Source organism: Diabrotica virgifera, chromosome 2 (genome assembly GCF_917563875.1).
Source record: "Diabrotica virgifera virgifera chromosome 2, PGI_DIABVI_V3a".
Taxonomy (NCBI): Eukaryota; Metazoa; Arthropoda; class Insecta; order Coleoptera; family Chrysomelidae; genus Diabrotica; species Diabrotica virgifera.
The window spans coordinates 163,704,181-163,729,612 of record NC_065444.1 but is presented as its reverse complement, the minus strand read 5'-3'; the positions used below and the strand labels follow the sequence as shown (position 1 = coordinate 163,729,612).

General features: G+C 36.4%; 1 protein-coding gene across 7 annotated transcripts in view; it reads left to right on the top strand.

The window, feature by feature from the left end:
* LOC114332101 (neuroligin-4, Y-linked) overlaps window positions 1-25,432 on the top strand; it is a 238,137-nt gene that overhangs the window by 193,378 nt on the left and 19,327 nt on the right. For all 7 annotated transcript variants that reach the window (XM_028281820.2, XM_028281823.2, XM_028281822.2 and 4 more), the window contains exon 7: window positions 22,041-22,192. In XM_028281820.2, the coding sequence (XP_028137621.2) occupies window positions 22,041-22,192 (152 nt within the window). The remainder of the gene's footprint in view (window positions 1-22,040; window positions 22,193-25,432) is intronic.

Genomic DNA, 25,432 nt, shown 5'->3' with positions numbered 1-25,432 from the left:
TGCATACTAATATCAGTAGAAAAAGTTTCTACAGTTTTTAGCATCTCGTCGAGTTGGTTTCGAGTGGAAGCCATTAATTTCAAATCATCCATGTACAATAAATGATTAAGCTTCGCCACCACATTGTTGTTATTTCTGATGCTAAAACCTGCATCTGTGGAGTTCAATAGCTGAGATAGTGGGTTCATAGCTAGACAGAACCACAGAGGACTCAACGAATCTCCTTGAAACAGGCCCCGGCTGATTACGATATTTTCAGTTTCGATGTTACTTTCACCAGGTATTTGAAGGTGAATTCTAGTTTTCCACTCTGTCATTATATGTTGTAAAAAGGTCACTATATTATCATCGACTTTATATATTCTCAGTATATCTATAAGCCATTCATGCGGCACTGAATCAAAGGCCTTCTTGTAATCAATAAAAGCAGTAAATAGATTCCTCTTTTTGGAATATGCTTGATTAGAAATGACTGAGTCGATGATAAGTTGTTCTTTGCAACCCATGGAACCCTTAGCGCATCCTTTCTGTTGAGGCTCTATGATATTGTTCAGAGCACAGTGTTGGTAGATACGCCGGGCTACACAGGATGTGACCAATTTATACAAAGTTGGAAGGCAAGTAATTGGGCAGTATTTTGCTGGATCTTGGGTGTTATTTTGGTCCTTCGGTATTAAATAAGTGGTTCCCTGAGTTAGGAATGATGGTATATCCTGCGGATTAGAAATAACATGATTAATTAGTGTTGATAAGCATTCATGAGCACTCCAAAACTTCTTGAGCCAAAAGTTTTGAACTTCATCTGGTCCAGGAGATTTCCAGTTATGAAGCTCTTTGATGATATTTGAGACTTCTTCAGTGGTGAAGGGTTCGTAGAGAGTAGTAGTGTAGTGTTGGCAGCTCTGTGCCGTATCTTCTATCCATCCAGCATTGTTGTTAAGAGCAGCTGGTGTGGAAAGTTGATTTCCCCAAAACTCATGAATTTCTTCTTGGCTTGGATAAGACTTATCGAGATTTTCTACGGTGGAATTGAGTTTTCGATAGAACGCCTTCTCAGCAGTCTCAAAAAGGGCATTGTCGGATTTTCGGTTGTTACTCACTTTGTACCTTCTTAGTCGTCCTGAATAAACTGAGAGTCTTTGTTTTAATGTATCCATATATTTATCTAGATTTAGCCATACGGCTCACACTCCCTCTAAGGGGAAAATTTTCTCATCCCAGATACCTACGGTATCAAAAGGATTGAGCTCTGGTGGGACTCTTTCCGTGTTATCGAGCCCTAGGTGACTTGGTATGCAGGTGTATCTCCCAAAAATGTTCGTACGCATCTGGCCGTTGCGAGTAGTACTGCTTTCTGCATGGTCTTATAAAGATGTTCATTAAGACCCAGCTTTTTTATGCTTTCGAGGAGGGTCTTCGGAATGACTCCAGTGGTAGACATAATAATCGGTATCGTCTGGGTACTTTGCATTCTCCATTGTCTCCGTATTTGAATTTCCAGATCTCTGTACTTGGCGATCTTTTCTGTAAATTTAGTACGTAGATTATTGTTGTTAGGAATCGCCACATCAATGAGGGTTGTTTTTCTCGTTAATTTATTGACTAATACGAGATCTGGTCGATTATGCGCTACTGTTTGGTCTGTGAGCACAGTGCGGTCCCAGTATAGCTTGTAGTTGCCATCCTCAGGCTTACTCTCAGGGACGTATTGATAATATGGGAGATGGTCGGTTTGGAGAAGTCCCAGCTTGATAGCTATCTCCTGATGAAGGATTTTTCCCACTGCGTCATGCCGTTCCTTGTACTCAGTTGCAGCAAATGCCTGGCAGCCCCCTGTAAGATGTTGGATGGTTTCTTGGGCTTGACATCCATATCGGCATCTGTCGTTTTGAACATGAGGATCATTGATGATATATTTCAGGTAATTTCTGGTTGGTATAACCTGATCCTGAATGGCTAGTAATGAGCCCTCCGTTGCAGGGAACATCTTTCCTGATGCCAACCAATAGTTCGACGCTCTATTGTCGACATAGTCTTGGCTGACCTCATTGGGATGTCGCCCGTGCAGAGGTTTACCCATCCAGGTGCGCAGTTTTTCGTCCTTAGTAAAGTGGTTTATGCGCATTTCTGGTTCCCTCAGTTTGATCGGTGTTGTGTCATCTACTGCGCAAATTGCGCAGTGTAGAGTAGATGTCTCAGCCTGCATCTGAAAATAAGTTCTTAAATTAGCAATCTGTTTATCTAATTGCTCACCTATATCCATAAGTCCTCTTCCTCCTAAATACCGGGGTAATGTCGTTCGTTCTACTGAACTTTTAGGGTGGTGTTTTTGTGCCTTTGTGAGGTGTGTTCGTACTTTTCGCTGAAGATTTTCTATATCCGCTTTTGTCCACTTAACAATACCAAATGAATAGCTAAGCGCGGAACAAGCGTAGGTGTTTAGTGCCTTAAACAAATTTTTACTGTTAAGCTGTGAACGAAGCAGCTGTTTTACCCTTCTTATAAACTCAGTAGTTATCTCAGTTTTCATTTGCTTATGGTCAATTTTCCGCGCCTGCTTTACTCCAAGATATTTGTACATATCGTTATCGCTCATGGCCTCGATGTCTTATTATTATTTACTTTATTTATTATTACATATCTTATTATTATTATCCAGATTTAGCCATACGGCTCACACTCCCTCTAAGGGGAAAATTGACTCATCCCAGATACCTACGGTATCAAAAGGATTGAGCTCTGGTGGGACTCTTTCCGTGTTATCGAGCCCTAGGTGACTTGGTATGCAGGTGTATCTGCCAAAAATTTTCGTACACATCTGGCCGTTGCGAGTAGTACAGCTTTCTGCATGGTCTTGTAAAGATGTTCATTTAGACCCAGCCTTTTTATGCTTTCGAGGAGGTTCTTCGGAATGACTCCAGTAGTAGATATAACAATAGGTATCGTCTGGGTACTTTGCATTCTCCATTGCCTTAGTATTTGAATTTCTAGATCTCTGTACTTGGCGATCTTTTCAGTGAATTTACTACGTAGATTATTGTTGTTAGGTATCGCCACATCAATTAGTGTTGTTTGTCTTGTTAATTTATTAACTAGTACGAGATCTGGTCTATTATGTGCCACTGTATGGTCTGTGAGCACAGTGCGGTCCCAGTATAGCTTGTAGTTGCCATCCTCAAGCATACTCTCAGGGACGTATTGATAATACGGGAGATGGTCCGTTTGGAGAAGTCCCAGCTTGATAGCTATCTCTTGATGAAGGATTTTTCCCACTGCGTCATGCCGTTCCTTGTATTCAGTTGCAGCAAATGCCTGGCAGCCCCCTGTAAGATGTTGGATGGTTTCTTGGGCTTGACATCCATATCGGCATCTGTCGTTTTGAACCTGAGGGTCTTTGATGATATATTTCAGGTAGTTTCTAGTTGGTATAACCTGATCCTGAATGGCCAGTAATGAACCCTCCGTTTCAGGGAACATCTTTCCTGATGTCAACCAGTAGTTCGACGCTATATTGTCGACATAATCTTGGCTGACCTCATTGGGATGTCGCCCGTGCAAAGGTTTACCCATCCAGGCGCGCACTTTTTCGTCCTTAGTAAGGTGGTTTATGCGCAGTTCTGCTTCCCTCAGTTTGATCGGTACTGCGCAGATAGCGCGATGTAGAGTAGATGTCTCAGCCTGCATCTGAAAATAAGTTCTTAAATTAGCAATTTGTTTATCTAATTGCTCACCTATATCCATAAGTCCTCTTCCTCCTAAATACCGGGGTAATGTCGTTCGTTCTACTGCACTTTTAGGGTGGTGTTTTTGTGCCTTTGTGAGGTGTGTTCGTACTTTTCGCTGAAGATTTTCTATATCCGTTTTTGTCCACTTACCAATACCTTATTATTATTATTATTATTTCCAGATTTAGCCATACGGCTCACACTCCCTCTAAGGGAAAATTGACTCATCCCAGATACCTACGGTATCAAAAGGATTGAGCTCTGGTGGGACTCTTTCCGTGTTATCGAGCCCTAGGTGACTTGGTATGCAGGTGTATCTCCCAAAAATTTTCGTACACATCTGGCCGTTGCGAGTAGTACAGCTTTCTGCATGGTCTTGTAAAGATGTTCATTTAGACCCAGCCTTTTTATGCTTTCGAGGAGGTTCTTCGGAATGACTCCAGTAGTAGATATAACAATAGGTATCGTCTGGGTACTTTGCATTCTCCATTGCCTTCGTATTTGAATTTCTAGATCTCTGTACTTGGCGATCTTTTCAGTGAATTTACTACGTAGATTATTGTTGTTAGGTATCGCCACATCAATTAGTGTTGTTTGTCTTGTTAATTTATTAACTAGTACGAGATCTGGTCTATTATGTGCCACTGTTTGGTCTGTGAGCACAGTGCGGTCCCAGTATAGCTTGTAGTTGCCATCCTCAAGCATACTCTCAGGGACGTATTGATAATACGGGAGATGGTCCGTTTGGAGAAGTCCCAGCTTGATAGCTATCTCTTGATGAAGGATTTTTCCCACTGCGTCATGCCGTTCCTTGTATTCAGTTGCAGCAAATGCCTGGCAGCCCCCTGTAAGATGTTGGATGGTTTCTTGGGCTTGACATCCATATCGGCATCTGTCGTTTTGAACCTGAGGGTCTTTGATGATATATTTCAGGTAGTTTCTGGTTGGTATAACCTGATCCTGAATGGCCAGTAATGAACCCTCCGTTTCAGGGAATATCTTTCCTGATGTCAACCAGTAGTTCGACGCTATATTGTCGACATAATCTTGGCTGACCTCATTGGGATGTCGCCCGTGCAAAGGTTTACCCATCCAGGCGCGCACTTTTTCGTCCTTAGTAAGGTGGTTTATGCGTAGTTCTGCTTCCCTCAGTTTGATCGGTGTTGTGTCATCTACTGCGCAGATAGCGCGATGTAGAGTAGATGTCTCAGCCTGCATCTGAAAATAAGTTCTTAAATTAGCAATTTGTTTATCTAATTGCTCACCTATATCCATAAGTCCTCTTCCTCCTAAATACCGGGGTAATGTCGTTCGTTCTACTGCACTTTTAGGGTGGTGTTTTTGTGCCTTTGTGAGGTGTGTTCGTACTTTTCGCTGAAGATTTTCTATATCCGTTTTTGTCCACTTAACAATACCAAATGAATAGCTAAGCGCGGAACAAGCGTAGGTGTTTAGTGCCTTAAACAAATTTTTACTGTTAAGCTGTGAACGAAGCAGCTGTTTTACCCTTCTTATAAACTCAGTAGTTATCTCAGTTTTCATTTGCTTATGGTCAATTTTCCGCGCCTGCTTTACTCCAAGATATTTGTACATATCGTTGTCGCCCATGGCCTCGATGTTCTGGCCATTTTGCATATCGAATCCACCGGGCTGTACCTTTCCTCTGACTATATTCAAAACACGGCACTTGTCTAGACCGAACTGCATACTAATATCATTAGAAAATGTTTCTACAGTTTTTAGCATCTCTTCTAGGTGTTCTCGAGTGGAAGCCATTAATTTCAAATCATCCATATACAACAGATGATTGAGCTTCGCTACCACAGTATTATTGCTTTTAATGCTAAAACCTGAGTCAGTGGAGTTTAATAGTTGGGAAAGGGGGTTCAAAGCTAAACAGAACCACAATGGACTCAACGAGTCTCCTTGAAATAGGCCCCGGTTGATTGCGATATTTTCGGTTTCGATATTGTTTTCACCAGGTATTTGGAGGTGAATTTTAGTCTTCCAATCTCTCATTATATGCCTTAAAAAGGTCACTATGTTATCATCTACTTTGTATATTTTCAATATATCTATTAGCCATTCATGCGGTACTGAATCAAAGGCCTTTTTATAGTCAATAAAAGCAGTAAAAAGGTTTCTTTTTTTAATGAATGCCTGGTTAGAAATGACTGAGTCGATGATAAGCTGTTCTTTGCAACCCAGGGAACCCTTAGCGCATCCTTTCTGTTGAGGCTCTATGATATTGTTTAGAGCACAGTGTTGGTAGATACGCCGGGTTACACAGGATGTGACCAATTTATACAAAGTTGGAAGACAAGTAATTGGGCGGTACTTGGATGGATCTTGGGTGTTATTTTGATCCTTGGGTATTAAATAAGTAGTTCCCTGAGTTAGAAATGATGGTAATTCCTGCGGATTAGAAATAACATGATTAATTAATGTTGATAAGCACTCATGAATACTCCAAAACTTTTTAAGCCAGAAGTTCTGAACTCCGTTTGGTCCAGGAGATTTCCAGTTATGAAGCTCTTTGATGACATTTGAGACTTCTTCAGTCGTGAATGGTTCGTAGTTAGCAGTGACGTAGTGGTGACAGTTGTGCGTCGTATCTTCTATCCAGCCAGCATTGTTGTTAAAAGCAGCTGGTGTGGAAAGTTGATTTCCCCAAAACTCATGAATTTCTTCTTGGCTTGGGTAAGACTTGTCGACACTTTCTACGGTGGAATTGAGTTTTCGGTAGAACGCCTTCTCAGAGTTCTCAAAAAGTGCATTGTCACATTTTCGGCTGTTACTGTGATACTGTGTTACTGTTATTATTATTATTATTATTATTATTATTATTATACAATAATATCGAGCCAAAGCAGAGCTTATATGGCTCAAAGTACAAAAATAATTGTAGGTCTTATACTAAATAATATAACATAAAACAAATTCTTACAAAATAAAAATTAAATTAAAGTAAATATTCAAAAGAATTGGTCTTCATAAAAGCTGTTACAACAACAGCAAATTAAAAAAGATACAAAAACTAGAAAGTAAGTATACCTAAAAATCACCAATTTTTTTTGTCATAAAAAAAACATAAAATATATCCTTATATTTTACAAAAACTATTTAACACAAATTTCTAACATTACACATACATCTTAGAACGCCACCATGCCAATGGTTTTACATTCTCAATTGGATGTTTAGAAAACATGGTTTAAAGGGTACACACTTTGCCTGGTAATAATAATAATAATTGAAAATGCTTCTGGAGGATAATTTATAATAGATGTATGATAAGTTTATTTCCACTAAAGCGATGATCAAACAAATTTACCAAAAAATGAGCTGGGGTCACCACAAACTAACTGACAGTAGACGTTATTGCAATAGCTAACTTGCAATGCGAGTTTATAAATAGTAAATAGTCTGCGGTTCCCCAGGAAATTTCTTATCTATTATTTAGTAGGATAATAGATCAAACACCTTTAATTAATGTTATGTTTAAGAAAATATGATTTAAACAATGTTTTCTTCTGTTTTACAAATTTAACAAGTTTTATTTGTTTAAAATATTAAATTTAAAAACAAAAAAAACATGTTTAAAGCAAAAAAAAGGTTTAAAACAAAAAAAACATTTGTTTTAAACAAGTTTTATTTGTTTAAAACATGCAATTTAAAAACAAAAAAAAATATGTTTAAAACATAAAAAAAACGTTTAAAACAAAAATAACATGTGTTTTGTTTAAAATTAAAAAAACATGTTTTTTGCAACCCTAACCCCTTCCCCCCTCAGCTTACTGAGTAGGCACATCATCTAGAGTTTCGAGGATTTTCGACACTAAATCTCTGGAAGATTTTCGCCACTTTGGAGTGGCTGATCATAAGAACAAAAAGCCATAAGAACCATACCTCGGCATTGCATGGTATCTAGGGCCACTGCTAAGGTACGTCATCTTATAAAGTTTCGAGTGTTTTCGATAATAAATTGATGCAAACAGATTACTCGGGAGTTTTTGGGGATGCTGAACACGAATACGCCATTAAAACCGACCCCCGATGCACCTTAGTAGAGTCACTGCTAAGGCACGTCGTCTCCTGAAGTTTCCAGGGTTTTCGGTAGTAAACGCAGATAGTCCAGAGGCCCTACAACATAATCGTAATCAGCAACCTGGTAACTCCCAAGTATGCATCAATTTAGTGTCGGAAAAACTCAAAGTCCCAGAAGATGACGTGCATAGTAGTCACCCTGGTCGCTAGGTGCTAAGAGCACCTAGGTGCTAGGTTCTGATGTCATATTCTTGTTCAGTAACCTCAAAAACGCTCGAATAATCTATTTTTATAAATTTATTGCCGAAAATTCTCGAACTACCAAAATATCACGTGCCTTAGCTATGATCGTGGGTGCCAGGTATTCCGAGGTACAGTTATTATTGATTATTCATGTTCAGCGACTCCAAAAAAACCCTAGTAATCTGTTTGTATAAATTCAGTGTCAAAAACAATCAAAAAGTAGGCCCCAAGCTCCAAGTGCTCCGGGGGTCGGTTCTGATGGCGTATTCACGTTCAGCTTTCCCAAAGATCCTCGAGTAACAAAATATGACGTTTACTATACTGTTTATCCACTGTTGGATGCATGTCATACACTGTAAATTCAATTATACATTAATGATACATTTCCAGCCATTTCTTGTTGTACACTTTTTTCCTGACATCATTCCGAACACAATGCAACAATTTCAAGTCGATAGAAATCGATTTTTTTGTCCTAAATGCCCTTGTCTATATTATAAGTGCGTTACATACAGTGCGCTGGAATAAGTGTCAACACCTCCCTACTAACTTATTTATTTAAATAATAATCATAGTATATTATAGCATCAATGTTTCGAACTTTGCGCGATCCCTCGTCAGGTGACAGTCCTAACTTTGATTTTTTTGAATGGGAAAGTACATCACGTGACACCTCGTTTAAAAGCTTTTGAAATACTGATTACAAAAATGTATAATACTTGTGCAAAATTTTGGTCCAATGCTTTTTAAATGCATTTATTTTTTTAATTGTAAGAAAACTAATCAGAATTTTTGAAACATTTAAACGCGGAATAAAAGACTACATTATTACCGGGGGCCAAAAGTCCCTAAAAACTTCTATAATATGTATTTTAATAAGTTACGAGAGTGAAAACGAAGAGAAAATTTAGTATGATTTTTAATTTTAAATATATCATTAAAAACAAACTTTTTTTATCCTAAGGGACTTTTGGCCCTCAGTAATAATGTAATCTTTCATTCTGCGCTTAATTTAAAAAAAAACTCATTAGTTTTCACAGGATTCGAAAAAAAATGAATGCATTTAAAAAGCATTTAACCAAAATTTTGCCCAAATATTTTATATTTTTTTAATCAGTATTTCAAAAGCTTTTAAATGAGGTGTCACATGATGTACTTTCCCATTTAAAAAAATCAAAGTTATGACTGTCACCTGAAGAGGGACCGCGTAAAGTTCGAAAAATTGCTGATATAATATACTACGATTATTTTAAAAATCGACCTGTTCGAGCCTTTTGCTTATGTGCTAAAAATAAATGCGTTAACATGGGGGTAACACTTATTCCAGCGCACTGTTTATTTATTTAATGTATTACCGTTTATTGACAAATATAGCAGTATATTAATAGTTAATAATTAATTATTATTATTAATTAATAATAAATATACCTTGTATATTTATCTAGTAACGGTATTATTTTGTGCGCATGCGATTTTTGTCACGGACTAGTCCATGACCACTCCGCGAACGCACTTTATAATAAGTACAAGTACTTCTTCAATTATTAAAAATGCACAATGCATTTTATGTTTATACTACTGTTTTTATAGAGAAATCCATTTTTTATTTTTTATTGTTTCAGCGTCCATAAACAAGTAAACAAAAATTAAATGATTAATGGGTTATGCTATTAAATATTCAACAGCCGTAAAATCGTACATTCACCAAATCTGATTTGTAGCTTACGATAAAAAATAAAAATTTTGCTTACCGAAAACTAAAGAATATTAAAGGTTTATGGCCACTCATAAAAATTCTAACAGATCGTAAATTAAATGACCTAGAAAAACTTGCAAGGAAAATGTTTTGAATGCTATTTGGAGAAATGTTTATCCAAGCTGCGCCAATTAGACAAAATGTATAATGTAAAATAAATGATTTTACAAAATTATTTTCCTAAACTACCTCGACAACTATGGCTATTGGTACAGGAATGCTAGCATTAGATATTCAGTGTGTCAAAGCCAAATGGAAGAAATTCATTATTTTGTGAATGAGCGATTTTGAAAATAAATCCCGAAATAGGTCGATTTTCAACGAAAACTTTTCGTTTATCAATTCGTAAAGTCTGTTCGTTCGTGCATCGCCGCTCCTGCAATATTTAGAAGCCACCTAGCCATGGATTCCTCTGTAGTTTTGTCTTATGAATCCAAATCTGAAAACTGCATTTCGTTATCTCTAACCGTCTTCGAGATATCCGACCTCAAAATCGTCATTGTGACGTCACAATCATTCTTCAAATATTTATTTTCTTCCGACGTCAACTCAACTTGTTTTCGTTTGACGCAACTAGACGTCAACATAAAATTGAAACGTCAAATAAATTTTATTTATTTATGTTAAAGCGGGTGGACACGATCCAAGTTGCCTCCAAGTGTACTTAGTCCAAGTCAACTTGGACGCTGCGCGCTCCTACTTGCTTATACTACGAACGGGGGTATACTGTGGAGGAGCGAACGGCTCCACGGGCGAGAAATGCTTGACGCTAGCAGTAGCCGTAAAACGAACTTATGGTTCCGCGGAACGGAATAGGAATAGCCGAACTGTACCGACTACAGGACTTGTGCGTAGTCGGTTCAGTTCGGCTATTCCTATTCCGTTCCGTGGAACCTTAAGTTCGTTTTACGGCTACTGCTAGCGTCAATCTCTCGCCCGTGGAGCCGTTCACTGCGCGCAAATAACCATTGCAAAGATGGCGGAAGTAATTATGGAGGGTATTGAAGTGGTTGCTCAGACTAACAACAGCCAAAGTGTACATACCGATTTCTCGTTGTTCTAAATACCTACTCCTTACTTTTAGAACAGAATAAAACAAGTCTGAATAAAACAATAAACTATTTATATAGCAAAATAACCAGATGCCCATTATACCAAACCAAATAACGAATGGCATGTCAGTGTCTGTGAAGGGATGAAAAATTAAAAGGCCTGTCGAAAGATGTACGGTTTATTTGATATTGTACTTTATGGCTTTATTACTATATTATACTACAACTGAATCGCTTATTTCAGAAACAACCTTAAGTCACATTTTGGCGATTTTGAGTTTATTAAACCAACATTATACATATCTCTGTGGGTTACACACAATATAATGCAGAATACACCTAAGTCCCGTAAGCATAGTTGATTTGATAACGATTTAAAATATTCATATATATTTCTGAAACCACCTTTCCCACAGAAAAACATATTAGTATAATAAACTCAAAATCGCTAAAATGTGACTTGGTTGTTTCTGAAATAAGCTATTCAACTGTTTGTTATAAAAAGAGAAATTTGTTTCCTTTGAATGGATTATTCTACCTGTAAGTACAAAAAAGAACACCGGTTTTTGATAAAGAATAATCTTAAAATCTGTAAAAAGCGGAGAACAACGAACCCCACAGTTTTCTTGTTCTCTGTAAAAAGTATGTAATATTTTTGTTAAAAGAAAAATGCTCCAATGAAAAAAGAAAAATGATACTATACAGTGATGAGAGCGCTAATAAACGGCAAAATAACGCAAAAGGTGGAAAATATTAAGTTGTGAGATAAAGAGAGATGAAATTAGTGGACGTGGGAAGTTTAGCAATAGAAACCTATAAATTTACATTATATTGATTGTTTCCCACCTTTAGACGTATCAAAGGATTATGTAACTAAAACTGTCACTGTCATGGTGGTAGTTGCCAAACTGATCCGATACGTCTAAAGGTGGCAAACAGTCAATATGTATAATGTAAATTTATAGGTTTCTATCGCTAAATTTCCCACCTATAATAGTGTCATCTATTTTTATCTCACAACTTAGTATGTTTTCCATCTTTTGCGTTATTTTGCCGGTTATTAGCGCACTCATCACTGTATCGCTATATTATACGAGGGCATTTAGCACAAAATAAATCGGTTTTAAATACAGCACCTATAGTCTTGCAGATTTTTGCATTATGTTCAGGATGACGTCAGGGAAAAATTCTATGTAAACGGATTACTCATGGGTTTTTGGGGTAGCTAGATACGAATATGCCATCAGAATTGACCTCAGGAGTATCTGCTGCCCGCAGGGTCGCTACTAAGGTACGTCATCTTCTGGGGTTTCGAGGGTTTTCGGTATTTAATTAATGCAAATGGATTACTGGAGGGTTTTTGAGGTCGCTAAACACAAATATGCCATCAGAACCGACCACTTGTGCACCTGGAGCCCAAGGTCACTGCAAGGGCCGTCCTCTTCTGGAGTTTTGAGGGATTTTGGCACTAAATTGATAAAAATGAATTACTCGGGGGGGTTTGAGGTCTTTAAACAAGAATGTGCCATCAGAACAGACCACCGGATCACCTGGTGTCCAAGGTTACTGCAAGGAACGTCATCTTCTGGAGTTTCGATTGCTTTCGGTATTAAATTCATGCAAACGGATTATTTACGGGTTTTGGGGTCGTTAAATACGAATAAGTATGCCATCAGAATTGAATTCCGGAGTACCTGGTGCCCAGGATCGCTACTAAGACACGTCATCTTCTGGAGTTTTGAGTGTTTTGGCATTAAATTGATGCAAACGGATTACTAACGGGTTTTTTGGGTCGCTAAACACGAATATGCCATCAGAGTTGAACTCCGGAGTACCTTGTACCCATGGTCGCTACTAGAACACGTCATCTTCTGGGGTATCGAGGGTTTTCGGCATTTAATTGATGCAAATGGATCACTGGAGGGTTTTTGAGGTCGCTAAATACGAATATACTATTAGAACCAGCCCCCTGTGCACCTGGTGCCCAAGGTCATTGCAAGGGACGTTATCTTCTGAAGTTTTCAGGTATTTCGGCAATAAATTGATGAAAATGGGTTACTCGGAATTTTTGAGGTCGTGAAACACGAACATGCCATCAAAAGAGATCATCGTAGCTCCTGGTGCCCGGGTCACTGCAACACCGGAGAACCTGGTGCCTAAGGCACGTCATCTTCTGGAGTTTCTAAAGTTTTCGGTATTCAATTGATGCAAACAGATTGCTTATAGGTTTTTGGGGTTGCTGAACATGAATATGCCATCATATCGGACACTGGACCAGCTGGTGCCTAGGCCACCTCATCTTCTGGAGTTTCGAAAGTTTTCGGTACTCAATTGATGCACAGATTACTTATAAATTTTTGGGGTTGCTAACCACGAATATGCCATCAAAACGGACACTGTACCAGCTGGTGCCTAGTGCACGTCATCTTCTGGAGTTTCGAAAGATTACGGTACTAAATTAATGCAAATGGATTACTCATGTCTTTTTGGGTTTGCTGAATACGAATAAGCCGTTAGAACAGACATTGGAGCACCTTGTGCCTAAGGCACTTTATCTTCTGAAGTTGCGAGAGTTTTCGGTACCAAATTCATGCAAAGAAATTCCTTTTGGGTTTTTGGTGTTGTTGAACATGAGTATGACTTAGATGAAGGCTTCTGGAGTATCTAGTGATTACGATTATCGATAATAAAGCCAACGCATACCAACATTATCATAATAGAATATAGTAAATCGATCTGGAAATAAATAAAGAAAAACACTGTCAAATATAAATAAAGTTTATATTTATCGTACTCAACAACCTCCGAGTACACGGTTTGTACCAATTTAGTGTCGAAATGCCTGAAAATTCTAAAACATGACGTGCATAGAAGTCACTCTGGGCATTAGGAACTCCGAGAGTCGCTTCTGTCTGAATCAATTTAGTACCGAAATTTCTCTAAACTCCATAAGATTATGATATACCTTAGGAACAGGTGCTCCGGTGTCTTTTCTGATGGCGTATTTGTGTTTAGCAACCCCAAAAACCCGTGAATAATCCGTTTGCATCAACTTATTCTACATTCACAATCAAGTTGCAGTAGAAGTAAACAAACCGAGACACGGTAACTGTTACAAGGAGCACTCCTGAATCATGATTTACAATTTATAAAATTTGTGAATCATCATATGTGATTTACAATGTATATACATTTTAAATAATGATTCAGGAGTGCTCCTCGTAACAGTTAACGTGTCTCGGTTTGTTTACTTCTACTGCATCTTGATTGTTAATGTAGAGTATTATCGAAAACTCTCGAAACTCCATAAGATGACATGATGGCGCATTCGTCTTCAACAACCCCAAAAACCCATGAGTAATCCGTTTGCATCAACTTAATACCGAAAACCCTCGAAACTCCAGAAGATGACCTGCCTTAGGCACCAGGTGCTCCGTGGGTTGGGTCTGAATGAATATTTATGTTCAGCAACCCCAAAAACTTAAGAGTAATCCATTTGCGTTAATTTAGTACCAAAAACTCTCGAAATTCCAGAAGATGACGTGCCCAATGCACCAGGTGCTCTGGTGTCTGTTCTGATGACGGAATCGTGTTCAACAACCCCAAAATCCCATGAGTAAGTAATCCGTTTGCATCAATTTAATGCCGAAAACCGTCGAAACTTCAGAACATGACCTGCCTTATGCACCAGGTGCTCCTTGGGTCAGATCTGATGGCGTATTCGCGTTTAGCAACCCCAAAAATCTATGAGTAATCCATTTAAATCAATTTAGTATTGAGGACTCTCGAAACTCCAGAAGATGACGTCCCTTGCAGTGATCCTGGGCACCAGGTGCTCCGTGTGTCTGGTCTAATGGCTTATTCATGTTTAGCGACCTCAAGAACTCACTGAGTAATCCATTTGCATCCATTTTATGCCGAAAACCCTTGAAACTCCAGAAGATGACGTGCCTTAGTAGCGATCCTGGGCACCAGGTATTCCGGAGTTCAATTCTGATGGCATATTCGTGTTTAACGACCCCAAAAGCCCGTAAGTAATCCAATTACATCAGTTTAATACCGAAAGCACTCGAAACTCCAGAAGATGGGCACCAGGTGATCCAGAGGTCTGTTCTGATGGCATATTCGTGTTTAGCGACCTCAAAAACCCCCCGAGTAGTCCAGTCGTATCAATTTAGTGCCAAAGTAGCGAGCCTGGGCACCAGGTATTCCGGAGGTCAATTCTTATGGCATATTCGTGTTTAGCGACCCTAAAAACCCGTGAGTAATCTGTTTACATCAGTTTAATACCGAAACCCATCGAAACTCTAGAAGATGTCGTCTCTTTCGCTGACCTTGGACTCCAGGTAATTCGGTGGTTTGTTCTGATAGCGTAATCGTGTTCAGTGACTCCATAAACCCCCTGAATAATAAATTTTGTTCTTTAGTATACTGATTTTGACTTTATTTTTATATTTATGCACTTTAGGATGCATTTTATGCACTTTAATGTGCAATTGTGCATTTCCACCCATTTTTGATTAATAGACTTTTTTCAAGACGTCATCCTGAACATAATGCAAAAAACTTCAAGTCTCTAGGTGCTGTATTTAAAAATCGATTTATTCGGGTGTTTTTAGTGCTAAATGCCCTGGTCTATATTGGGCACATGTCTTCAGTTGACGCACCTGTTTTAGTTGAGGCTTTTATTTTTTCTGCTTCCTGTTTATAGGTACTTCTCATGGCATTAATTCTTTTAAACGTCATTTTATGTGAAACCAGGAATATTCATGTGAATTTTTATCCGTTTTAGGGCCGCACTTCTAGCATCCTTATTTCTATATTCTTTTATTTTTATATTCCATAACGATTCTTCTGCTTCGTACAGCTCCATAAATCTGACACTCTTTCTTTCAGACCTCTTTCGTTTTGAACTTATATCCCGTTTTATATTTTCCGACTGCGACGCCATTGTAACTATACTTTGACACTACTTGGAAGAAAGTTGGCCACCTTCCTAGTCGACTTGGATAGAACCTGTTGATAGAAGTTTACTTGGACGATGGTAGTGACACGATAAAAGTAGCGTGCAAGTGGGCGCGCGCAGCGTCCAAGCAGACTTGGATGAAGTATGTACACTTGGAACGTGTCAACCCGCTCACACAATCAAAGTAGCTTCCAAGTGTTGCGCGCGCTGCGTCCAAGTGGACTTGGACGAAGTACACTTGGATCGTGTCAACCCGCGTTTAATGTAATGTTAAGTTACAGTTCACTATTTTCAACGAAAACTTTGTTTATTTTGTATTAATTTATTTATTTTTTCAATAAAATAGTTTAAATAATAATTTTCTGGCAAATATTTATATAAATAAATATATTATGGTATATTGGCTTAACCAACATCACATTCGGCTGGCTTCGGCTATAAACGCCTGTAGTGGTAATCATCACGGCCTGCCCGAGACAGTTGTTTTATTTGAGCTGTCTACTCAATGATTATATAAAATATAGTGGGGGAGGAAAGTATGCTAAATGTACAGTCACTCGAGCGCCTTGGGGATCTATTGGGTTGTGAAGAGTAGGTTCTAAAATCAAAAAAGTTAAGTAAAGTTTTCCATTTTAGTGGGGACTTTCCATTTTTAATTTAATTTTCCATTTCCAACAATCGTTTTTCCCGAATATAGCGGCATCTATCGCTATCCATAATTCGAAAAAAGGTTTCAAATAAAAGTTACTTATTTTTACGTAAGGAATCCGAATCTGCAATAAAAAATGGGGGCTCCTGTTTAAAATCTTAAAGTAACCCCTCACCCCACATCTGTGGGGGGTCGTGTTTGATGCCATTCGATAGATTTTTCAAACGTATTGAATAAGTGTATTTTTCAGTTTTTTGATCTGATGTTCATTTCGCGAAATATACACTGTTTTTCAAATTTTGAAATATACACTGTTTTTCATGTACCTACTTAACTTACCTTATCTTAATCTGACGATTTCGAGTTTTTCTAATGATAGATTTTTTTTTCGGCCCACCCCCCTTATTAAACTCCCCTGTGTTTAGAGCCAATATGGTAGAGGTACATCTACAGGGTACCAGGGTTCTCCCCATATGATAATCTGACGCGCTCGAGTTACTGCAAAAATCCCCGCTTGGACTCCCCTACCAATATTATGTAGTAAGTACATACTATATTCTATTTATGTTAATATATACAGCGTGTCTGCTTAAGTTGGACACATATTATGGGAACCTTTTTAATTTTACTAAAAATGTTATTCTTCATAAAAAGTTCTGTATGGTCTAAAACCGAATGTTCAACCATCAGATATCAAATATTTTCTATATTATACGAGGTATGTCAAAAAATATGAAGTTTGATCAAGATTAAAGTATCTTTATTTTTCACAATATTGAAAATTGTTATTATAAAAAGTTGTTTGGAGTTAAAAACTATGTTCTAATATATGTATACAATTACTTGTACATCCTTCTAATGAAAAAAAAATATTTGAAATTTTTTCTCAAATTACGGATACCAACATCATTTTCATTTATAACTTTTATTATTAATTTTTCGAAGAAAAGTTATTCTTCATAAAAAGATCTGCAGGGTCTAAAATCTAAGATGCAATCATCATATATCAAATTTTATCAATTTTATTCGAGGTATGTCAAAAATTATGAATTTCGTTTGAGAGTGTACTTTTATAGTTTTATAATACATATTTAAATTAGAAGGATATAATTGCATATTAAAACATATTATAGACAAGGCAAAAACGGCGGGTTCGTTGGAGAAAATATTCACATGAGATTTTTTTGCATAATTACATTCGTGAGATATCCCAGAATAAGGTTCAAGAAGTCGCCCACGTGAAAAGTGGTCCAAATTTTTTTTAACAATTTTTTTTTAAATTGCCAAAGTCAATATTTTTTGGCCCGGACAATTTTTTTGTAGATTTTTTGGACCATTGTGGATAAAAAAGGTCTCTTATAATTTTTTTCTAAAGTTGATCGTTTTCGAGTAATAAGCTATTTAAAATTGAAAAAGAAAGAAAAACGGCGATTTTCAAGGCTTAATAACTCGGTTAAAAGTCATTATTATGAAAGTTAGAAAGTGACTAAATCAAAGATTAATGCCCCCGTACAAGATCCTGATGAAATTTTTGTTATTATTTCATTACTAAGTTGTTATTTTTTAGTAATAATAATGAGCGCGATGCACGTGTTAGGCGGCCGTAAATGCTGAGTGCGAGAGAGATGTCATTCCGGCAGTCCAATTGTGCATCTTACTTGCACTCACATTTACAGCCGCGTCAATACTATCTAACCGCCCATTGTTATTAATTAAAAATAACAGCTTAGTAATAAATTTATAACACAGATTTCTTCAGGATCATGTAGCCGCTTTAGATTTTGATTTAGTCACTTTCTAACTTTCATAATAATAATTTTTAACCGAGTTATTAAGTCTTAAAAAGAGTAATTTTCGCATTTTTCAAATTTTAAATTGTTTATAACTATCTAAAATACCTATTTAAGATAGGTATACTTAAGTTTATCATGTAGTAGTCTAAGAGCTAGAGCCGAAAAATCATTGTCATAAGTAATATGGAGTTTGGCATGTGAAATGTGTCTATTGTATATTGATAATTATGACCCCCTTAAGGCTGACACCTCAGTAGATACAGGAAGTAGCAATAAGGGATGAAGGGGAAAGTTGGTGTAGTCTTTAAAGGTTTTCACCTCCTATTTTGTTAAACCTCCATCGATTTGCATGAAAATTGGTGGCTAGTTAGAGCATACCTCAAGAAATAAAAATTATTTGGTGCCAACTTGCACTTTTACCCTAGGGGTGGATACCACCCCTTCTCGGGGGTGAAAACTGTTTTATTAAAAATAACCCCACAAATCGATAGAGGGACAAATTATAAGTAAAATTTGTTATATCATGTTATTAAAATAAATCAATAATTTTTTAGTTATTAAAGATCAAATATTTGTCTGTTTAAGAGCACATGTGTGAAGTTATGGATGATAAAAAGAACATATTAATTAATTATATGTTACTAAAATATTATTTTTATCCTTTGTAAAAGGTATAAAAATTTTTTTATTAAAAATCCCTTAAAAGGGCTACATCACAACAAAACGTTTTCGATTTTTATAAAAAATCATCATCAGTGTTCGATCTAAAATTAAGTATAACCGATTTAATGAATATAAAGTTATTATTTAAATTTTGACAAAGGTTAGAGCAAGTTGGTTATACTTACAAACTGGATGCTAGCTGAGCCACAAAAGAAAAATATCTGGGTAAAAACCCTTTACATATAATATAGATGCCTTAAAAGTGCATACTTCGATAAAAAGGCCTGTGATGGTCACATGGCAAACAGGATAATGCCCTAAGGTAAGGTATACAGGTATCCCAACACGTGGGATCCAAATTGAGTTGATCACATTTCAATGACTTAATGGCAACTGATTGCAAAATGATTGATGTTTCTGAAAGGTGTCAAAAGACAGATAGACAACGTGACGTGGAATTTACCCTGTATTACGACAGCCAACTAATTGTTAGTAAAATATTTAATGAAAATTTACATAGTAATAACAAACATCAACAAAGTTATGGCTATAATTACGTTTAAGTAAGTACCTTGAATATGTAAGATGAACGTGAAGTAAGAAATGATTTTTATAATGAGAAATAGCCAGAATCTATGCAGCCATCTATACATGTTCCTATTCTAATTGAAGTAAGTTCAACTGTGCTGTGGAAAATTTGATTTCTATGAATTAAAAGGAGTGTTTGGTTAAATTGTACCAATGGCAGAGTAAATTAGAGAGTCTGTAGTAAATGGAAGTCTGATATTAAAGTAGTGTTGAAATTAAGATAAGTTGTATGAGTCACAGGAGGAAACTGATATGATATAATGATATGTGAATTAATTGGTAAAGGTACCTGAGTGTTGATATTGGAAGTGAAGAAGAATATCAATTGAACTAATAACCTGGCAAAAGTATGAGGTCCTTTTATGTAACATAAACATCTAGGACTAAACATGTTTATGAAATAGGGATTTTTTTCCTATTTTTTATTCTTTATACCAAAAATAAAAAAAAAATAGGAAAATAAAAAAAAAAAATAGGAAAAAAAAAATAAAAAAAAAATAGGAAAAAAAAATCCCTATTTCATAAACATGTTTAGTCCTAGATGTTTATGTTACATAAAAGGACCTCATACTTTTGCCAGGTTATTAGTTCAATTGATATTCTTCTTCACTTCCAATATCAACACTCAGGTACCTTTACCAATTAATTCACATATCATTATATCATATCAGTTTCCTCCTGTGACTCATACAACTTATCTTAATTTCAACACTACTTTAATATCAGACTTCCATTTACTACAGACTCTCTAATTTACTCTGCCATTGGTACAATTTAACCAAACACTCCTTTTAATTCATAGAAATCAAATTTTCCACAGCACAGTTGAACTTACTTCAATTAGAATAGGAACATGTATAGATGGCTGCATAGATTCTGGCTATTTCTCATTATAAAAATCATTTCTTACTTCACGTTCATCTTACATATTCAAGGTACTTACTTAAACGTAATTATAGCCAGTGCTGTTTTTGTAACAATAGAAGGTTCCGATACGCTTAGGTTCCGGTACGCAATGTTCCTGGGGGTCTGGGGATTGTTCATAAGGGGGTCCACCCCGGGAAAACTTTTTAAATTTATCCTTAATAATGGCGGTTTAAAGCTATTTGGGAGCAAGGGAAAAATTCAGGAATTTGTCTATAATTTTGTTGATTTTTTTATTTTTTGTCCCAAGAGGTGCCGGTACGGCGTACCGGCGCGTACCGTCACAAAAACAGCACTGATTATAGCCATAACTTTGTTGATGTTTGTTATTACTATGTAAATTTTCATTAAATATTTTACTAACAATTAGTTGGCTGTCGTAATACAGGGTAAATTCCACGTCACGTTGTCTATCTGTCTTTTGACACCTTTCAGAAACATCAATCATTTTGCAATCAGTTGCCATTAAGTCATTGAAATGTGATCAACTCAATTTGGATCCCACGTGTTGGGATACCTGTATACCTTACCTTAGGGCATTATCCTGTTTGCCATGTGACCATCACAGGCCTTTTTATCGAAGTATGCACTTTTAAGGCATCTATATTATATGTAAAGGGTTTTTACCCAGATATTTTTCTTTTGTGGCTCAGCTAGCATCCAGTTTGTAAGTATAACCAACTTGCTCTAACCTTTGTCAAAATTTAAATAATAACTTTATATTCATTAAATCGGTTATACTTAATTTTAGATCGAACACTGATGATGATTTTTTATAAAAATCGAAAACGTTTTGTTGTGATGTAGCCCTTTTAAGGGATTTTTAATAAAAAAAAAATTTTATACCTTTTACAAAGGATTTCTTTCCAATTTTGTGATTGATGGTATACAGCCAACTACAGGAAAACCTTTTCTTTTCCTTGTGGATTTTATTATTTTTATATTATTTCGATATTATAAATTTAGCAAAAGTGTATTCGAATGTCTCAAATGTACCCATTATTGGACACCTCCAGTTTCCTGACATATTCAGTTTATATTAATAGGAAAAATTCAATTAAATATCGAAATAATATAAAAATAATATTTTACTAACATACAATTAATTAATATGTTCTTTTTATCATCCGTAACTTCACGCATATGCTCTTAAATAGATAAATCTTTGATCTTTAATAACTCAAAAATATTTATTTATTTTAATAACATGATATAACAAATTTTACTTAAAATTTGTCCCTCTATCGATTTGTGGGGATATTTTTAATAAAATTGTTTTCACCAGCGGGAAGTGGTGGTATTCACCGCCAGGGTAAAAGTGCAAGTTGGCACCAAATCAGTTTTATTTCTTGAGGTATGCTCTAACTAGTCACCAATTTTCATGCAAATCGATGGAGGTTTAACAAAATAGGAGGTGAAAACCTGTAATGACTGCACTAACTTTCCCCTTTCATCCCTTATTGCTACTTCCTGTATCCACTGAGGTGTAAGTCTGAAAGGGGTCACAATCGTTAATATACAATAGACACATTTCACAGGAAAAGCTCCATATTACTTATGACGATGATTTTTCGGCTCTAGCTCTCCGTCTATAGGTAATCATGTAGAATTTTAATGAAGAGTTTTTTATTTAGAGAGAAAAAACATATACCGGAGAAGAATTGCCATATGTTTTTGGAATTCCTCTAGGTGGACCAAAGTATCATTTTACCGATAAATATACCGATCAAGAGCGCTTATTTTCTGAAATAGTTATGATGTATTTTTCTAATTTTGCAGAGACAGGGTGAGTGCTTAATAATTTATCTACTTACTACACATATATGTCCAAAAGTTTGGAATACGTACAAATAATATATCTACGCCTATGGTGGTTTCAAAACTGTTGTTGGTATTTATTCTAGAGCGTTTTTAAATGAAAATTGTAAAAAATTTGAATCGTTTTTGTATCATTTCGGTCACATTCAACTGATTAGCGTATTTACACATTGTTTCAGTTTTTGTTTAAATTTGAATTGAACCGTTTAAACATGCTTAGAAACGTGATACATTACGCTGGCCAGTTTTTTGTCTGACACGGTGACAGGAAAATACAGCGTGTTTTATATGTTCGTTCATGGGTATTCTTTTATTTTTCCTACTGTATCTCATTTTGACAGATCTAGAGTAATTGCTTTGTTACTTATTCAAAGTGATATCGCCAATATTGTTGATGTTATTCACAGTGCTAAATCGAAAATAAAAAAATATCCAAGATACAAATGACGTGAAGGATTGCCCCAGAATTGGTAGAAGTCGATGTACAACAGCAGCACAAGGTACAGATAACATTGATAGCTCGAAGAAATCGTCTGAAATCTACAATTGGTATATCCAGAGAAATTGCTAGGCTTCATGGACTGAATATTTCATGGCAAACAATAACACGCAGGGGCCGGCGTAGCTCAGGCGGTGGTATGCTTGACTCGCAGGCTGGAAGGCCGGGGTTCAAATCCCACTGCCGGCAAGAACAACTAGACATTTTTAAAAATGTCCATAGGCCCCAGGTCGACTCAGCCTGAATAAAATGAGTACCTTGGGTAAAACCAGGGGTAATAATAGGGGGTTGAAGCGTAGCACTGGCCCTGTTACCTTCCTTCTATACCGTAGGCCCTAGATATAGCAGACTACCCTGCTATAATCCCAAAGCCGCGTCAGCGGTATAAAACGGGAGACATATTTTACAATAACACGCAGACTAAATGAGGTAAATTTGTAGCGTAGAAGACCCTTACGTGTTTCTAAACTAACCTACCAACACAAAATAGTAAGATTGCAATGGGCTAGAGAAATGGTGGATCATGGTCCTAACTATAATAACATGATGTTCTCTGATGAATCGTTAAGGACACTGACGACAAGACCGACTAGAAACAGCCCAACCGCGTGTCCCATTTGAAGGTGGCAGTATTATGGTTTGGGATAATATTATGAGTGATACACGGACGCCACTGTTGGTTCTGGAAAGAAGAGTCACTGGTGCTGTGTACATCGAGGAAGTTTTAAATCCTGTTGTGCGTCTATTCCGAGGGGCAGTAGGTGATGGATTTGTGTTTATGCATGACAACGCAACTCCTCATCGAACAGAAGCAGTACAAAATTTTCTAGAAGAAGGAATATCTACATTACATTGGCCCCCGAATTTCTCCGACATGAACGTCATTAAATATGCTTGGGACATCCCTCAAAACACGCATCAATAAACTACACGATCCCTCTATTCCTATTACACTTCTAGAACTAAAAGATGCTGCTGGTGAAGAATGGGAGAGTATTCTGCAAGCCCAGCTTGACCAGTTAATCGGCAGCATGCCAAATCGCCTACAAGCATGCATACAGGCCAATGGAGGAAATACTGATTATTAGTTTTATTAAAAATTATTTTATCTATCCTAATTTATTTTTAAGTGTAGGTTGTACATTTAAGTTTTTCACTCCAAGGCATTAATCATTTTTTTGCATATCGTATTGATGAGAATTGAAGCAAAATGAGGTTTAACTATTCAGAAGAATTTATATTATATAAAAATCAATAAAAAGATTAAATATTCCAATATTCCAAACTTTTGGACATATGTATGTGTATAGTCGGTTCGCTAAACTCAGACACAACTGGCTAGTGATTTTAGTAGGTATTTTTTTTGTTTTTTGTCAATTTTATCCAAAATTGGCAAAATTACCAACTATTTAGTAATTATTAAATATTTAGTAATTATTTGTTTGCCAATTTTACCAAATTGGCAAAATTACTTACTAAAATCACTAGTCAGTTGTGTCTGAGGTTAACGAACCGACTTTACCTACTTTATTTATTAACTTTATTTTAATTGAAAACACTTAATTCATATTCTTTACTCTTTTTTAACGTGTATACACACTTATTATTTATCATATTATTTATTATTTATAGGTAATAATTTATATCACCTATCCTAAAAACATATAATTTATATCTACTTTTGTACAATTTATTTATTTGAGTTTTTTAATTCACGTGACATTCCAGTCACGACTGAATCTAAAGCCCGAACAATTCAACTTACCTATATACGCCAACCCTGTTTCTGGAATCATCGAGTCCGGCCCATAGCTTTGCCCCGTATAATTCTAGATGTTTCATCCTAGTCTCGAACGAATAGGCAGTGGGGTTCCCTTTCCAAATTTAGGTAAGAAACGGCTTCTTGATGTTATTACATTCACCGTTACAGGCGACTGATGTAACACAGAACTAACTCTCAACTGCACTAGAAAAAGTCATTGTTGTAGAAAAAGTCAATATTTTTTCAGGAGTTAAGTCCGAAATCGAAACTTCAAAATAAATATATTTTAAACTGAAGATGTGGTTAATTCCCAATAAAAAGAGTAAATATTAAAATGTCACAATAAAATAGCTTTATTATGTATTGAAAAATGCCCTTTTTTGAGCATAAACGAAACTATATTAAAAATAAATTGTTTCATTTTTCATAAATCTTTTGTAATTTAGGGCCATATAGATATCGGAAAATCTGAAGTAAAAACTTTTCAACAATACCAACAGTAGATACTAAAGATACACTCACCGGCTTTCCATTCATGATATCCTGGATATCCGATTGGGGGATAGGTACCTATTGTGCCACTACTCTACCGTAGCCGTCTTGAGCTCTCCGAAGGATGTAGGGGCTGGTACTCTTGCTCTTACCCGTTTTTTGAGGCTGTCCCAAATGTGTTCAATTGGGTTAAGATCGGGATTGCGTGCCGGTGATGATAAAACTTGAATCATGAAAACATGAGCAGAAAATTCTATAAAAGAAAGCACACAGTCATTTATACCAAAATTGACAATTTGCAAAGACAAGGACGGAGAACTACTAACAGAGAAACAAAAAATTATAATGAGATGGAAAGAATACTTTGAGGAAAACCTAAATGCAGACAATGGAAATGATTAAAACGAGACAATATAGTAGCAAAACAATGAATCACCGGTCGCAAGTAGCACCTC